Here is a 19,553-nt window from a genome sequence, read left to right on the forward strand (position 1 = left end):
TTGTATTCGTCTTTCACTTTATGTCTTCCCTCACTTTCTATCACTCTTGAAGGAGGGGCAGCTCACTGTGCATCCCTTGCTATTGCTCCCTCACTCTCCTTCTTCTACTTTCCCTCTAAGACAATGACTAGTTACTACCTGACTTCATTTACTTAACTCAAATTCTGTCTTAGATCTCTTTTGTATGGACCAATGAAGGGAAAATCATTCGAGGAGGATATGTTATGCACATGGCTCCTTGATTTGAACTCAGCAGAAGAGGTGAATATCCTTAGCTTTCTTTTTCGCTTCTTTTAATCACGTACTTCTTATGCGAATGAGTTAAATTTTTGTACAGGATATGGTGGTGGCTAGAAGCTGTATTGAAAAAAATGGTGAAGATGAGGAAAGCCAAGAGAGAAAAGAAGAGTTGTTGAATGCTTACAAGTTGGTGGAAGATTCAAAACAAGTTGTGAGGAGAGTCCGTGAGGAGATTTGCGATGCCAGCCCTAGTTACGCATGGCCTGCAAGTTTAAAGTCTACTTGTTTTCATGAAGCCAATGCCATAGTAGGCACTTTCGAGGACATATAATCTCTCTAATGTCTTAATAGTCAAGTGATGGAAATTTAATTCCATAGACTTATGTGTTTTCTAAAGTAACTGTAATAGACAAGAAATGAAACTACAGTTCCACAAAGACTTTTTAGTTCTCTAATGTAAAGTTGTAATAGATAAGAGAGACAAAGATGACATCTTCAAGGTTGAGCTAATGGAAGGTATTTTTTAACACCATATGGCTTTGAGTTATATGATCTACTTCTTGTACAAATGTGTCATGCTTTTTTTTAAATGTACTCTAGTTTTTTTTCTAATTTCATTTTTTAAAATCTTACTTTTTATCTCTTTTAACAACATGAAGTCCTCTTTTTTTAATGTACTCTAGTTTTAATAACCTGTCACGTCATTTTTTCTAATTTGATTTTTTAAAATCTTACTTTTTGACTCAAAGTTTTGTTTTATAAGAGCCTCTTTTTTTTTAAATGCTTTATCCGAAATTATCTCACAAAATGAATTTGGACAGTGCACTAGTCCAAAATTAATGAAATAGGTGTTTGCAACAAGATTACGATAGGGTTGTGCATGATCTTACACTGGCTTTCACTAAGTTTTTAAAAAGCAGTCCTTGTCATGAGGGATTTCCAAACTAGAGTGGAAGTTTGGGAAACGGCCCATGATAATGCTATTGAGCAATTTAAGCAGCTTCAAGAGATGTTGAGGGGCTCTGATGAAGTTGCTACATGGAGTGAGAAAAGAGTGGAGCAGATAAAGGAGAACATTCGCAGCCTTAGGATGAGAGAGGAAGGAATCAAGAAGCAACTTCTTCATGCATAGAGCCAAACTGTGGTATTGATGGCCAAAATAGTTAAAGTGGATGCCTATCCTATTATGTAGTAGGGTCCAAAATGCATGGTCTGCCATACCCCTATCATGGATGGTTGAATGATCTGATGACCTACATGCTACCACCCTATGCATGTTTTTTTCTTTGGGGTGTTTGTGCATGTAAGCTTGGTATGTAGAGTATGCCATTTGCCATGGCCCAGATCAAATGTGCTTCCCTGCTACAGCTATCTACGATGAGAAAGTAGATGTTGCAAATCAATTTGCGATTTGGGCAAAATTTGCAAAAGACAAGGAGCTTGATTTGAAGAAGGCCAAGCCCAAGCCTCTTATTGCAAAGAAAAGGATCTTGAATTGAAGAAGGCCAAGAGACTACAAAGGAAAGGAGCTTGAAGGGAGGAACCAACCCCCTTCAAGAAAGGAGGAAGAAGGGCCGAGCCTGCCACTAGAGAGCTCAAAGCAAGGAAAGAGGAAGCGACATGAAGGCAGGGGCGGGGCCCTTGAAGGGAGAAACTAGCCCCCTTCAGGAAAGGATCAAGGAGGGCCAAGTATGCAATCAAGGAGCTCAAAAAGGTGACATGCTCAAAGCAATGTGGAACTAGCCTTTGAATGGAGGAACCAGCCCCCTTCAAGAAAGGAGCAATGAGGGCTGAGCCTACAATTAGGGAGCTAAAAAAGGTGACCTAATCAAAGCAATGTGGAACCAGCCCCCTGAAGGAAAGGAGTTTTTGAGATTGAATCTATGTAATTTGTATGTAAACTATTGAATTATTAATGTTCTCCAAAGTTACTTGGGCAATGTATCTACTTTAGGATAACACTTTGCAACAATGCAATTCGTTCTAGTATATAGCACTGGTTGGTTGCAACTCGGAGGTTTGTTGCACACTAGGATATTAACGGCCACCAAACGGTGGTTTGCTTCTATTATTACTAGGATATTAACTTAACTACCACCAGCATAGTGGTTGGTGGTGGTTGGCTAGACACTAGGACATTTACTGCCACTAGCATGGTGGTTTGCTTCTATTATTATTATTACAAGATGAATGGCATACAATTCATTCGTTTAGGAATTATGAATTTGTGGATTAGTTATGGGATTTTATATTTCTCAATGTAAGTGTAGTTGTTAAGATATATATATATATATATATACATATAATAATATATGTATATGTATATACATGCAATATTAAAATATTTCCAAAGTGATGTTTTCTCAGCTATGTGACTAGATAGATTTTTCATTTGGGATTTACAAAAACAATTACAAAAACAAGAACGGTGGTTAGTTAGTATATTTCTTTTCATTTCTAAATTTCACAATTAGAAAATAACAATATAATGCTTTTCATTTTTGAATTTCACAATTTCAATCAGTATAACTGCTGTGTGTCTTGAACCAATAGCGGGCTGGTTTAGGACATCACATTAAGTCCAATCCATCCCGGTCTAGAAATTCAGTGGTATATGACCCGAATAGTAGGAAATTAAATTTAACTAATTTAAGTACTAAGAAACATAGTAATTTCAACCATCGGGCTGGTTAACAACTAATGTCTGTTCAAGCACGTTGGTTCAGGACAATCATATAACTGGTGATTAAGCTAAACCAGCCAGGGTTGCATGATGTTCTAACCACTGGGCTGGTTTAGTAAAATACAAATATATTTCTTTTCTATTGGCAAAATATATTGTTGTTAATTTTTGCTCAACCACGCCATAGGGCTAATCAACAACTAATGTTTGTTCAACCACGCTAGTTTATGACAATCACATAATTGGTGTTTGAGGTGAAGCAGCCACAGTTGCATGATGTTCCAACCATCGGGATGGTTTAGGACAATCACATTAATTCCAAGCTTGGTTTAAGAAATGAAACAAGTAAACTATCCCAAAGTTCAATCACAAATAACCACCGGGCTTGTTTAGGCACCATTTACCTATGTTGTATCAAGCATGTGTATGATGTGCTTGTCAAACACCTTGCATCCCATTTGCTTTTTATAGATGTACTTTCTATTTGGAGAAACTCTTGAATTTTTGCGCCAAAATCTCATCACTCTAGCAATGACTTCTGCATGTAGGGTGTCTCTCCTTTTCTTGCATTCTATTGAAGCCCACAGACTTCTCGTCGAATTGGGATGATTGTGCATTGCTTCTGCTCTATGTTCAACCAATGGAGCCGTGACATTGGTCCTTCTAATTGACAACATCTTTGACATTATGCAGCCAAGCCATTTTTCCTTTGTTTCAGGGGACATTAACATAGCTAATGTCACCCTCTTTGCAACTAGTTGATCTAAGCTATGCACACTTTTCATTTTCTGTAGGCCATTTCTCAGGTTAGATAGCATCGCCTATTAGGTGTGCATCTCCCGAGGTGTTGGTAGAGTTGTTACTATACAAACTTTAGGGTATAGGCTAAAGATTGTGAAGACTCAAGACTGGTATTCACCTGAATGGCCTGATGTTGCTGCATCAAATGCTCCCACCAATCGTGAGACCATAGATCACGTTCTTTGGTCGAATGGTAATGATTGAATGCATGCGTCTACAATTGCTTCCTATTGATGCTCTACAAGGAGTCTTCTTTCTTATCGTCGTTTCTCCCTTTACAAATGTTGCAAAAGTGTCTTCCATTGCCGTTTCAATACCATGCCATTGCTTTCCTCGACCCGCAATCCATTCCTTGTGCCTTGACTAATATTTTCAACTTTCTTGTCTCGTAGCCTTTGTCTTCTTCTCTTGTAAGACATGGTGAGCTACATGTTGCCATTGATGCCATGGCCATGATTAGTCCAGAATAGACCTAGAGAAACTAGCTTGTGAAGCAAGCAAAGAATAGAATACAACTTACCCCAAAGAAGACAATGCCAAACCAGAGTTTGCGCAAGGTTACGTTGAGTTCCAGGGTGGGAAAAGTTTGCAAGTACTTAATATTCCAAGATTCGATGGGTGAAAGGTGTGGAAATTCAAATTTGTGGGGGTAGCAAAATTTTTAGCTGTTGGGTTTCCCCCCTCTGTCGCTGACGATGATACACATTAGCAAAATTGGATATCCCAAACAAGTACAATGTGGCCTAAAATTCTTCAAAACACAAATAGGCCAAAGAGCATGCTATCGGGTTTGATGCTGTCTACTATGAAATGCAATGACCTTTGGCATGCTTATGAGCCATATAGCAAGAAAGTGCATGGAAAAATAAACAATTTGAAATTGTAAATAGTGTTGGATTTATTAAAAGATCTTTGCACATGAACAAATTGCACATATAAATTTGTAAAATTTATCAAGGATTCTACCTTTTGTGGATTAAACGCATATGCAATAGACAAACATGCATATGCAATAGACAAAACTAATGCCTAGAATCACATTCGCTATCACTAAAAAGAGGTTTGCAGGTTTGGCCACATTGACAAGAAATTGTCATGGTCACATGATGAGAGATTCCAAATTATTGAGGGCAATGATAAGACGGATAAATAATTCATTGAGATAGAGGGAGAAGTCACATTTGTATATGAGAGGCTAGGAAACAAATATTAGAAAGTGCATGAATCATGCACTTAATGTTGAACAAAGGAGCCTTTATGCAAGTAATATAAGTCTTTGTTTAATAGACATGCTTGTTGAGATGGCTATGTCATAGGATTTTGAGATTGTTGGTTGACAAGAATAAACAAATAGTAGTCTCTCATCTTTCCTTAAGGCTTCCTCCTTACTATATGTAAAAAGGCATTTTCATTTCATTAGCAATATTTTTTTTTCCCACGATCATAACGTGTTGTCTTAGTCTCTAATTGTCTACATGCCTTTCCAAAGACTTCTTCTTTTCCAATAATTTGATAGTGAGATCACCTCACAAACACTACTTGCACTCAGGCTCCATTTGGGCCTTGGAATCATTTTTGTGAGCTAGTCAATACCTCAAGATTATCAAGCAACAAATGGCACAACACTGTGTATAATAAGTTACATATACACCAATTTGTTGCCATGCCAACTGTATGCCTACCTAATATTATACTACTCTAGTTTCTCTTAGTGGATAATTTTGCATTAGTTTCACCTAATATGAGCTTTGAGCTTATTGTTCAAAGTGCTGACATAGAAGACATGAAGCATGATCAAGACCCATGTATGGACATGGTGGCATGTGATTGTCTAAAATATATTGATTTGAGCTAGATTCTAGCAAGATAGATTGAGGATACGATGCCTAATAAAAAATTTAAGAGACTACAAGACATTAGCCATATAAAATTTAGTCGCTTTAAGGTGATATGACATGGATGTGTAGAAGTTCATAATATCTAAGTTAGGAGGCCAATGCTCAAAGGTTTGGAATATCCCAAATTTGGAATCAATGTGATAATTTCCTTGAGGAAAATAAGGGAACAATGTTTTTGGTAAAGAAGAACTATAAGTGGTTTAATAAAGCAAGATATTTCTCTAAAGATGAAGCTCAAACGTGACCAAAGTCAGTTTGTAGGGGGCTTGTTAGCATTTTACATAGATACAACATTATGTATTCTCTTTCATCTTCCATAGCTTAGGTTATTTGATTGATAATCTTCAAAGTTCAACATGAAAGTGTGTTTTTCAACACCCTTTTTTCATTTGGCTCATGAAAACATTGATAAGTACCTTAAAATTTGTTTAAAAGTCTCTTTGAGTGATCATAGACTTAGCAAAATGATAAAATATGAAAATCAAATGGTTGCTTGGATTTTTTACACAAGAATATTTTATGTGGATGTATTTGAAATGTTTGTTGACTATGAGAACATATTCCGATGCAAAATTTTGAACAACTCACCTCAAAACATGTTGGTACATGTTGGAATCTTTAAAAGTAAAGTTTGTCTAGATTTGAATAGTTCACCATAGTATATATTGGTCTCTTTAACTTTAGATATTGTTAATGAGATCCAAAAGAGTGAGATAACAATTTATTGTAATAACAAGTCCAAGGATGCTATGGATCACTAGTTGCTATTATGGAATGTTTTAGCAAATCTATGAATCAAATGCATGTGACTTGACAAATTGACCTCACATTAACAACCACAATGCACGTTTGCATACAATTTTTATTGTATGATGAAAAAGATATGTACAGGCCCACTTAGGGTTCCTTTCCAGAGCATTTTGATAAAGTTGACCATTTCACATGAGGATCTTAGACAATGTTAAGATTGTCTCCCAATGTAGCTTGAAGTACGAAAACCACTTTCATCCCTCTACTCATAAAATAAAGCCTAGATTTTCTCTAGCTTAGTAGTTGTGTGTGCCTCAATCATACAACGGCCCTCTCAGAAAGAAAAAGAGAAAATGGTAATGCATGTGACCCTGACAAATCGAGCTGACATTAACAACCACAATGCATGTTTGCATACAATTTTTGTCCCATGATGAAAAAGCTATGTACACATCCAATTATGGTGCTTTCCTAGAGCATTTTGACAAAGTGGAGCATTTCACATGAGGATCATAGACAATGGTAGGATTGCCTCCCAATGTAATTTGAAGTAAGGAATCCTCTACTCATAAAATAAAGCCTAGCTTTTAAGCTTTTCAAGAAAAAGAGAAAAAGGTGAGACAAGTGATTTGGGAAAGTGAACGCAAGGCCTAATCATGATTCTTAATGATGATTCTTAATAAGTGATAATTGATGATACTAATCATAGGGTCATGATTTTGGGCAAAGGCAAAAAATCTAAATATATGGGGTCAAGAAAAAGGTGGAACTAGAAACTTTACAAGTGGTAACCGCAAATGCTATTCAGAAGATAACTCATAACCATAAAGCCTATTTGCAAGAATGATTGGGATTATCATGGATCATTGGAATTCGTGGGTGAGGGACATGCATCAACTTTAGTGGATGAAGCAATAAAGCAGAAGGATTAATGAAAGACACATATGACATGGGCATGACAACCTATGTGTGGAGCATGTTAGAAGAACTATGGCCATTGCAATGCTGTTGTGGATGTAATGATCGAGCTAAAACCACTACAAGGAAGATGCTAAGAGGATGGGAAAATTTGGGCATGGAAATTGTTGAGAAGTGATCGATTTATATATATAGATCGACATAAATAAATAAATATATGTATATGTATATATGCATATACATACATACATACATACATACATGCATGCATGCATATATACATACACACATGCATACGTATGTACGTACATACATACATACATACATACATACATACATACATACACACATGCGTACATACATACATACATACATATATACATACACACACACACATGCATGCATGCATACATACATACATACATAATACATACATACATACATACATACATACATACATATATATATATACATATTCTATATATATATATATATATATATATAGAGAGAGAGAGAGAGAGAGAGAGAGAGAGAGATTATTTTTAGTCTTTGAAAGACCTAAGGGTCTATGAGTGGTTCAAGATGTAGCCTACAGATGCGTATGGGAAGGGGAAAGAGAGGGAGAGTAACACGGTAAGCGTACATGAAAAACCAAGTTTTAATGTGAGGAGAATGGAAACTTTGGAAATTAGCCTTAGAATTTAAAATTAGAAGACTTTCAAAGAGTCAAATTTCAAGGCATTGTAGTTATATGTTGGCTCAAAACCTGCAAAATTTCAATAAAAAACCTCTAAGATTTTCAAGTGGATGGTTTTCGGATGTGGACTAAAAAATGCTGTGTGCTTACTAGTAACCCCCTGACACTTCAAGGTTTTTGCATGTGGAAAGGAAAATCTTTTGTGTTTGTGGTAATATCCCTAACAATTCCACTAATATGTAATTGATATGGACCCTTCCACTAATATGTAATTGATTGGACACTTCCACTAAGAGCCTTTTCACATGGGAGGGGTGGTTTGCAAACGAACCTATCCCTTGTGAAGGCTTACTTGAGAGGAGGGGCTCGAGTAGCAAATAGGTTCTTTCTCCCAAACCACCATGTGTGAATCGAAATTGACATCCACATTCTTTGCAAACGTCCTTGGCAACAAAGAGATTGTAAGGCCTCGAGAGGGAAATTATTGCATTCCCCGCTAAATTACCGCCCGTGAACAAGCTATTGAGATGTAATTTCCCATTTTTCAACGTATGAGGGGACATACTACGTGAACAAGTATTGAGATGTAAATTCCCATTTTTCAATGTATGGGGGGACGTACTATGTAATTGAGATACTAATATGTAATTGATATAGATCAGGAATGAGAACCCCGCGTGAAAAGCACGTTCTCAAATCTCTCGCTTCACATCTTCACTTTGAATGTAATGCACCTCAAGCTCCTCATCCTGGTTCTCTCTTCCTCATCCTGCACCTTTCTTTTCTTCAATCTCTTCCATCCCTCATCCTTCACAGGTTGTGTTTGTTGGTCTCGAATCTCGGTTTCCTCCTTTGCCGTTTTGGTGATTCATTGTCAATATCGCTGATAGAGGGTGCGGCCATCTTTGTTTTGTTTCGTCTGAAGTACTACAGAAAGCTGCGCATCATGAGTACTGTTTTTCTCTTTGGTGACCTTGAATCCGTTGCTGCTGCAGTTTTGGTTCCTGCTCTTCATCTCGCTCTTCATCAACCGCTTCAATCTCCATTATTACTCTTGCACCTTCGCTTCTCATCCTCTTCAACCTCTCAGACATGGGATCAGATCAGTACGCTGGAACTCACACCGCACGTAGAAGCGCCGTTGTCTCTTTAGATCTGCCCGATAGCGTGCCCGTTGGCCGCAAACTTCGAATTGGGGGTTGGAAAGCGGCATTTTTCATCTTGGGTACTCCTCCTCGACTCTAATTACCCTCATCCTGCGAACAATACTCACCCCAAACTGAAAAGGACACCGGGAGCATGAAACAGAAGTTGCCAATTGCAAGAGTAGAAGATCCAATATTTTTCATTCACCTGTTTAAATCTGATTGCAGCAACTGAGGCGGCTGAGAGGTTGGCCTTCTACTCCGTTGCGGGAAATCTGGTCACGTACTTGCTCTCGGAGCTGTATCAACCTTTACCGAAATCAGTCAATTTCGTCACTAACTGGATTGGAGCTGCCTATGTATTCGGAATTCCTGGCGGCTTCGTCGCCGATTCTTATTTGGGTCGTTTTCTCACAATTGCGATCTTTTCTATTTGCTACATTTTGGTACGTCCAATTCCGAAGGAGTGTTTTTTAGTTTGAATTTAGTGAACCTATCGATGCTCAGATGCTGTTCTTTTAATCTTGAGCAGGGTCTAATTCTCATCACACTATCGGGGTCTGTTGGATCCCTCCGACCGCCTCCTTGCGATATTAACACGGGCAACTGCAAGCCTGCTTCAAGCTCTCAGCTCGGCGTTCTGTATGCTGGAATGTATATGATCGCTATTGGCACAGGAGGCATCAAGCCATGCGTCTCTGCGTTTGGGGCCGACCAGTTCGATGAAGCCCATGAAAAAGAGAAGCGAAATAAAGCCTCTTTCTTCAACTGGTTCGTCTTTTCCATAAACATAGGTACACTGTTTGCCATAACAGTAGTTATTTACATCCAAGATAATGTCGGATGGGGCCTGGGTTTCGGCCTTCCCCTGGCTGGGATGGCCATCTCCTTGGTTACATTACTGAGCGGCACGCCTCGTTACAGATATATGGCTCCCAATAGCAGTCCGCTTACCCGATTTGCCCAGATTTTAGTTGCAGCGATTAGAAAGCGGAACGTGAAAGTGCCTGTCGATTCAAGTCAGCTGTATGAAGTGCAGGATAAGGACTCAGCTATAATTGGTATTCGTAAAATAAGGCACACGAGGACGCTCAGGTTTGTTCTACCATCCCTCGACCTGAGTTTTAATTCGAGTTTATAGTTGAAAGCGTGCAAAGACTCGCTTTGTTGGGCCTGTATAAGTGTAAAGCTTATGCTCACAGGAGTCTTATATGTTTTCCTTGGATAGTTTCCTCGACAAAGCTGCTGTTTGTACGAATGAGCAAAGCGGCGAGGGCAGTCCTTGGAGATTATCCACCGTCACGCAGGTGGAAGAATTGAAGATTCTGATCAGGATTCTTCCCATACTGGCAACAACTGTGTTTCTCTGGACTGGCTATTCACAGTTGGTTACATTCTTTGTAAAGCAGGGCGCGACACTGAACCGCAAACTCGGCCCCCATTTCCTTATTCCACCTGCTTCTCTGCCTGTCTTTTCTGTCGTTAACGCCCTCATCGTTTTGCCATTGTATGATAGAGTCGTAGTCCCCTTCGCCCGTAAATTTACTGGCGAGGAACGAGGTTTTAAGCCACTGCAGCGCATGGGTTTCGGCCTCTTCGTTTCGATTCTTTCAATGATGGCGGCTGCCCTAGTGGAGAGAAGGCGGCTTCATGTTATCCGGGAGCATAGCCTTGAAGGGCAGCCCGGGCAACCGCTTCCGATGACCATTTTCTGGCTGGTGCCACAATACTTCCTCGTGGGCTTAGCTGAGATATTCACGTATGTTGGACAGTTAGAGTTCTTCTACGACGAAGTGTCTGACGGCATGAAGAGCATGAGCACGAGCCTATTCATCAGCGAAATAGGGATAGGGAGCTGGATCAGCTCGCTACTGGTGACTGCAGTCCAGCGAGTAACGGGCAGAGAAAAAGGGTGGATTTTGGATAACATCAATCGGAGCAGAATAGACTACTTCTACTGGCTCTTGGCGGTGTTGAGTGCGCTCAATTTTTTTCTATTCCTTGTGAGCTCGAGTCTGTACTGCTCAAAGAAGCCGGATCAAGCCACTGTCATTAACGTAGCCGAAGAACACAAATCTCTGGATCTCGTGCAGCAAGATGCCATGTAAAATTTGTTTCAATACATCTTTGTATTCTTTCGCAATTGATATATATAAACGAAAGAATGACTGTATATGTATATGAAATTAGATCATTGTCTTTCACAATTTCGTACACGAGCACATGCAAAGACATGTGATTTCTAGAATTAATTGGTCCTACTAACGTTAAATAGGTACCCATAATAGGGCTCCCCATTGAGAAAAAAAACCCTTTTAATTAATTAGTTGGTGTGACGGGGGAGGGGAGAGTGGTATATGATGCCTAAATAGTTTGGGGGGAGGAACAAGTGAGTACAAGTACTAGTGAGCATTGTGTCAACGCAAACAATTGTCAAGATGAATGGATAATTAATTTGCAACATATGATGGAAGCTCATGAGTAGAATCATTGGAAAGCTTGAATGCTATAATGCAACCTCTTGCAAATGCAATGACATTAGCAAATTGTGTATGTGAGCGTGCGCGTATGTGTGTGTGTGTGTGAGTGTGAAAGAGAGAGAGAGAGAGAGAGAGAGAGAGAGAGAGAGATATTTAATCAAAATAGAAGGGGACCACTTGGCAAGAAATGGTGTGGGACACTTTTTTTACAAAAGTATTAGTATAGAGTTGCCTAAAAGGGAAGGCAGTGCTAATAGAGAGAGATTTAACCAAAATAGAAGGAGGACACTTGGCAAGAATGGTGTGGGACACTTTTTTTACAAAAGTATTAGTATAGCGTTGCCTAGAAGGCAATACTAATAAAGGGGGGAGGGGGAGGGGCAATAATTAGTCTCATGCATGGGGAAGGGGAGAGCTTCTATATCTATCTATAGATACTTATTTTCTCCCTATTTTGAAGAATCCACGTGAGGCTTCAAAGGCTACAGCACATGGCAGTCAAAGGGGAGTCTTCTTCTCAGCAAACAGGGCTCCATGTGGCAAGAGGGGGGAGAGCTAGAAGATTGCCACGTCGAAGGATGGCCCAGAGGGCAGAATAATAGTACCAGACATGTGGCTCGAAAATAAAATTTTCACCTATAAGATGTGAGGGCATGCACTGTGCTATGGTTAGAACTATGTGACACGTGGTAGGGCTTGCGAAAGGAGAACAACACCTTGAGGCAGTTGGAAGAGTAGGCAGGTGGAGCATAGTCAGTGTGGCGCCTCTTTATTGGCTCCCGTGCAGTGTCTAACTTTGCGTACTACAACAAATGGTAGAGATATTACAGCAATTGGGGTGCAGGTCCCGAGATTGCTGCCTACATACAAGTGCAACCAGTACATACAGATTCAGACTGCTGCACACACAACAACCAATAAATGTGGAGCATGTCATTCGTGATCCGTCCCAGGAGAACACATGACAAAGTTTGAAATGGCTACATTGGACATGTGATAGAGAAACTTGGCAAGGTTTGGACCCACCAACATGGCAAAAATTTACACACTGTGCAAAGAGACCAAACAAATGATGTAGCAACGGTCACATGTGCTAGAGTAAATGTGGACACACACACACACACACACAAAGAGAGAGAGAGAGAGAGAGAGAGAGAGAGAGAGAGATTTTGTATTATGTATAAGATATTTGTTTATATTTTAACATTTCGTGTTAGTTATACACACACACACACACACACACACATATATATATATATATATGTACATATAAATATACATATATATATATATATATATATACATATATATACATATACATATACATACACACACACACACACACACACACACACACACACACACACATATATATGTGTGTGTGTGTGTGTGTGTGTGTGTATGTATGTGTATATATGTGTATATATATGTATATATATATGTGTGTATATATATGTACGTGTGTGTGTGTTTGTGTGTGTGTACTTTTTATTTTATTTTGATTTCTTTTTTGAGGCTTGAGAGAGAGAGAGAGAGAGAGAGAGAGAGAGAGAGAGAGAAGGTCACACATGGCACTCGAAGGGTGGTGCAATGTGGCACCCCTCATTAAGGGATGGATGTGCTGGCTGTCTTTGAGCTCACTTTGCTAGATCAAAGTGGAAAGGGCAAGCACGAGTCGATGAACATTCATTTGAGAGCAAACTTTACACCTTCAGGTAGGATGGAAGCATGTGGTATGTAATCCATGTTGCCTTCTTTTTCAGTCCATAGCATTTTGATGTGAGTAGAAAGTGTGCAAAGGGTTAATGATAACACCTACCGATATAGAGCAAGTATAGAGCTGATATATAATCATCTTTTTTGTGTATCTCTATCTCTATATTCTTTATTTGTGAGATTTCACTGAAAGGGTAATGATGCAACCTCTTTTATGAATATAAAGGTCAACACCTATCAACATATAATTGTCTCTTCCCTATACCTTTATCCCTATATTCCTTATTTGTGAGGTTGCACTCAAAGGGCAGTGCTCCTTCTCTTATAAAGGTAATGGATGACTAGAGTTGGAAGAGAGGTGACAAGTCCTAATGGGAAAGAATGATTGTTGTAACAGTGAGCCAGTTTTGTCTTTCACCTATTTGAGGATGCTTGCTAAATCAAATTAAGGTTAATCAAAAGCTGCCACAATCCTAACTTGGCTCGAGTTGACATGCCTCTAGCAAAACATCAGTCATGAGGGAGATAAGTAGGACTCTAGCAGAGGAGGATGCTCACTAAATCAAAATGAAGGTAAACCCAAAGTTGCCACAATTCTGATGCTCACTAAATCAAATTGAAGGTGAACCCAAATCTTGGCTTGGAACTATGCTTATTTTACTCAACATTTTAGCGAGTGAGTGATCGAGAGAGAGAGAGACTTGAAGGTGCAATGCTCGCTCTCCAATGAATGAACAAAATGAATGTTCATCTTGAAGGTCTAAGGGCTGATGGAGTAACTATAAGTAGAGGCAAGGATGAGCTGGAGCGAAGGTGAGGGGGGCTAAGAGAGCAGTTGTCTTGCAAGGAGGGGGTGAAGTTCATGAAGGGAGAAAGTCTAGAGGCCAGAGGGAAGGGGGACTATGAAGCTATGAGAGTAATTTAGAGAAATTTAAAGAGGAGAGGGTAGTGAGATAGCTTTAAAGAAGAGAGGAGAGAAAGAAGAGACAGAGGAGCCTAAGTACCATTTTTCCAATGGCAAAAGTAGAGAACTCAAAGGTGGTGGAGAGCTTTAAGATCATCTTGGATAGATATCAAGATTGTACTCACATCATCTTTCAAAACGGTTTTAGCATATAGGGAAGGAAAGATTACGTGAGAGGTCAGAGTTTCAATCCATGAGAAAAGAAAAGGTAATAAGAAACATTTTGCTTCTATGTGTAAGAAAAGTAAAGGTCATTCTATGGACCATGGCTTTCTTGATAGTAACAAACTCTTAGCATAACAAGCCTCTCTCTCTCTCTCTCTCTATTGCCCTCATTGTGGCTATCTTGACAACTGGTCATTTGATTTTGAGTCATACTCTCAACGAGTTAAAAGAATTTCTTACAAGTTTTCCTTTAATTTTAAGAATAATATTTTAAATTTTATTACAAATATCAATATCTTAGTTAAGCGTAAGCATTGCTTTTAGTTGGGAAAAAGGTTTTATGCATGTTTTAAAAGAAAACCTTAAAAGGAAATATACACGCACATATTTCTTTTCTTTTATGAGAAAGAGTTTCCATGCTACCAAAGAGGCGAGCGAGCCTCAATTTGAGAGTTTGTGTATGCATTCTCCTAAATTTGTGTGTGTGTGTGTGTGTGTGTTTGTCCTATCAAACAATCTATCCTACTACACTACTAGATTAGTTTCTAATGGCAAAGTAAACCAATTGCAAACATCCGCTCTTGCCCTTTTCAAATACTTGATGAGAGTAATCCATTGTTAACCAATCTCTTAATACTGCCTAAGTGGGAATCATTCATATCATACCGTTCCTTCTGACAAAGTAATGACGTGAAAGTCAATTTTTATACTCACATTCATGTCAAATCATTTGCAAAAAGTACAATAATATTGATGTCTAGTCTCCAATAGAATGATCAATCTTATTTAATAGTACTTGGAGATAATCCGATGTAGAGTACGCTTTGAAGTTGCCAAACACTGTCTTCATGCCTTAGAATTTTCAATGCAAGTCTGATGGAGAGGTATGCTGACTCACCTGCATCCATCCACAAACATAGCACGTTAGAACATGTACACTATGAATTGTGGGACTGTAGGATTCAATGCCGGCACACAATTGTTATTAGCGTCACTCAATCTAGATTAGCATAATCAAATCTTGGCATTTTACTATTCAATGGTAATGATTCAACACCCCCTGCTCCAAAATGTGTGCTTCCATATTGCTCCATCTAGATCCTTCATGCCTCCACATGCTGCAGACTGGGGTCCTCCCTCGCTGACTTCATTGCTTTCTTCCACTCACGCTTGTGAGCGGTGTGGGGCGGGCCCCTTGGTGGTTGACCTCCCTCGAGCCTGGCAATCTCCGCTAGTGCCTGCCTCTTAAGCGAAGATCTTTTATTGCCAAGTATCGTAACAATATTTGACTTGGCCCATTTATCTGTGAACTGGCGATTGGGGGGGTTAGGATACCTAGAGCGAACAGCAGCGAGGGTCTCATCAGCCAACGTCTTTGGCTAGTCTTTGAGGTGGATAAAGCAATCTCTGTAATTGTTAGCAATTACAGAGTGCATGAAGGCCATGATGTCCTTCCCCCGCGCATCCATCAAGATGCCTCCTGTCTGAGTGATGTCATAGAATATTGTACCATCACCCAGAGGCACGTCTAAATCATCTGAATCATCATCGTCCCCACTGCCACCCCTCCCAAAGCACTGTGCCATGCATCCCCCACCGCTCTCCCTGCTACTATGCCTGCTACCGTGTCGTATCGAGCTCGTACGCTGGCCACTCATAGTTGGACACTACACGGGACTACGCTGATGACTCGTAGCTGGAGAACCGAGTCTCGATTGCACAGGAGTATGTCGACAGCTCTGTGAGACAAAAGGACCTCCTGACAGCATGGGGGAAGGGGCATAAGACAACATGGCAGAAGGGGCATAAGACGGCATGGGGGAAGGGGCATAAGACGGCATGGGAGATGGGCCTCGGGGTTGTGTACCCAGCTAGGCTGTGCTGACTCCACTGGGGTGATCTCAGCTGGTGTGGAGTGGTTTGGAGTCTGTAGTGCCGACTCCTGGGGGGTGTTTAGAGTACCCGTCATATACCCGTATAACTCTGCAGGACTAGGAGGGTGCCCTAAAAGGTTATATAAGTCCCTCCCGAGGATCAGGTGAGTTGGAAGCGCTTCCTGGCCACATGATGAACTGGAAAAAAGAAAAAAAAATCTATTACTGATGAGGTGAGAAGAAAGGGGAAGGGAAGAGAGGATTACTATCGGAGTGCGTCTATAGACGCGTCTGATTAGCGCGTCTATTTTTGCGTATAACAGCGCGTCTATAGACGCGGCTGTCTATGTCTGCAAATAGGTTAGACGCACGTTTAGACGCACCTATAGATGCGATTTTAGATGCGCTCTGAGACACGCCTATAGACACGCTCCGATAGACAGACTTTTCTAAAAAGTAGAAAACGACATTGCGCCCGACACATAAACGTGACACTGATACCCAGATCATGTGTTTTTTGGATACGAGAAAGTACAAATCCAAAGAGAGCAAACTTTCAAAAAAGATCAACTACAAAAAGACTTACCTTGGATAGAGGTATGGAAGGTTCTTCTCCTTTTTCAAAGTTGCTTCTCCTCCTTGTTCACCCTCCTCTCCTTTAACCTTGGAAGTAAGTGTGGGTGCCTTCCTCTTAAGTGTAAGCTTGGAAGTAAGTGTGGGTGCCTTCCTCTTAAGCGTCGAAACTGTGGATCTGCTAATAGCGAAGCAAGCAAGCCACGCGAAGTATAAGTAATGTGAAGAAAAGCGAAGCGAGCGCACTAAAAGCAGGTTTAAAAGCCGCGTCTATAGGCGCGTCTAATAGTGCATCTATAGGCGCATCTAAATACATAGGGTAGACACGGTTTTAGATGCGCACCACAGAACAGACAGATGCAGTTTTAGACGCGCTTTTAGATGCGCACCACAGAACAAACAAATGCGCTTTTAGACGCGCCACAGAGTTTAAAATTAAATATTTGAAGAAGAGCAAAAATTTTTGGGTTGTTTGTTAGTAGGATGTCTTCATCTTCAACAAGTAGCTCCAGTGAGGATGAATCCCTCCGTATCCACCATCGCGAAATGTGGTTGGAGCAAAAAATCAAATGTATGTGTGATCGATGTCGAGGAAACATGTATCGTGCACGCAGGATTACACTCAATCACATCTCAAAGTATGGAGAATGGGATGCGACTGTAAACATGGTAAGGGTTTGTAAGTTAAGGTTGATGGAGATACCTATGGGTGTTCATATGTTTGAGTTATGATCCCGTTTTAATTTGATACAGGATGCAATGCCACACGCGCATATGTTGCCCTATGCTCGTCGTGAGGAGGCGAAGCGTCGGCGATATGAGGTGGGATCTTCAGGAGGGACCGTTATGGATGCATGGAGTAATGGTGATAGTAGCCCTCCGCCATTACCTCATGAAGCTGTGGAGGAGGAGGTGTTTGATGATATGGTGCGGGATTTATATGTCCATCAAGGGAGGGATGATAGCATGGAGCAGGATGATCTTTTTACTGCAGCATCGACTCCATTGTTTGAGGAGTGCACATTCTCTGTTCTACGTGCCTCCCTTGAGTTACTAAACTTGCAAACCATCTATGGATGGAGCAATGCAAGTTTGAATGCATTACTCAAGTAAGCTTTAAAGTCTATTTTGCAAACATGGTGAATTATGCTTGTGGGTCAATTACTCGAATGCTTTTCCTCATTTATGGTCTTCACGTGCAGGCTATTGTGTAAAATGCTTCCAAGGGAGAATAAATTACCGACCTCAAGAGATATGGCAAGGCAACATGTGGCCTCTCTTGGAGGATTAGATTACAAGCGCATCCATGCATGTGTCAATGATTCGTGGACTACATAAGGATGTAAGAGAGTGTCCTACTTGTGGAGAGGCAAGATATAGAGCAGATCTCAAAACTTTGGACGTGCCTCGTAAGGTTCTGTGACATTTTCCCATAATCCCTTGCATCCAACATATGTTCAAGTGCAAATCTATTGCAGAGCTCATGTCATGGCATTCCTCCCATCGATCAACCGATGGCAAGTGGAGAACTCCCGCGGACTCTCCTGCGTGGAAGCATATTGAAGACACATGGCCAAACTTTAAGGAAGAACCTAGGAGCTTGAGACTTGGATTGGGTATGGACGGTGTGAACCCATTTGGTCTCAAAAGCACGTCTTACAGTGTATGGCCAGTGATATTGGTGAATTATAATCTTCCACCTCTATGGCTATTAAGAAAGGACATGTTATGCTGTCCCTTCTAATTCCAGGGAAACATAAAGTTAAAAACCCTGATGTTTATTTGGAGCCTTTGATTGATGAGCTAGAGATACTTTGGAGAGGTATCGAGGTGCATGATGTGAGCAAGCCTCCCTCTCACGAGACTTCAACTGCAAAGCAGTCTTGATGTGGATGATGCATCACTTCCCAGGCTATGGCGAGTGTTCAGGTAAGCATTGCACTTCTAATTATGAATAGGCAAAGGATGTGGCACCCTAAACCCACCTTCAACTCTTAATTACATCTATTGTTCAGGTCTCACTACATCGGCGGGTTACCATGCATGTCCTGTTTGTGGTCCTTTGCTAGTTTCCTCACAAGCAGACGCATTGAATAAGGTCATCTATGAGAATCACCATCGATTTCTCCCACCTGATCATCCTAGATATGTTGCCCCTTGGAATGAAGTCCTCCCACAATCACTCACCACATGAGATTGGATGAGTGTTTAGGATGGTTCCATGACTCCTCCACCACTTGGCATGAGCCAGTAAGGGTTTGTAACTATTGTGTGCTATATTGGTTGGAAATAAAGATTGCCCGCTAACACCAACTTTTGTTTAGATACTGCATCTTTTATCGTTTACCATATTGGTCCCACCTCAAGATCAATCACCTGCTTGATCCCATGCATATCTTCAAGAATGTGGCATCTACCATTTGGGAGCATTTGAATGGGACACGAGATTCCGTAGGCATAGGGAAGGATCTACATACCACAGGGAGGATGCGTGAAGCTTGGTCACAAGAGAGACCAAATGGGCGTGTTTTTTTACCTCATGCACCGTGGATGTTATTAAAGCTAGAGATGGCGACGGTGAAGCGTGCTATTACTACAATTTGTACTCCCACTGGATGCATGAGGTGTTTGAAGGGAGCCTTTACAAAG

The 19,553-nt window shown here is 40.5% G+C and overlaps 1 protein-coding gene across 1 annotated transcript; it reads left to right on the forward strand.

Moving 5' to 3' along the window:
• Positions 1-9,118: 9,118 nt before the first annotated feature.
• Positions 9,119-11,240, forward strand: LOC147901116 (protein NRT1/ PTR FAMILY 8.2-like; the record flags this gene model as incomplete). Its single annotated transcript, XM_087376433.1, has 4 exons — positions 9,119-9,212; positions 9,361-9,578; positions 9,665-10,227; positions 10,361-11,240. Coding segments are annotated over 4 exons (1,755 nt in total), but the record flags the coding sequence as incomplete, so codon positions are not given.
• Positions 11,241-19,553: the final 8,313 nt, after the last annotated feature.

Source organism: Dipteris shenzhenensis, chromosome 6 (assembly GCF_047967505.1).
Source record: "Dipteris shenzhenensis isolate YYH24624 ecotype China chromosome 6, Dip_SZ_1.0, whole genome shotgun sequence".
Lineage (NCBI taxonomy): Eukaryota > Viridiplantae > Streptophyta > Polypodiopsida > Gleicheniales > Dipteridaceae > Dipteris > Dipteris shenzhenensis.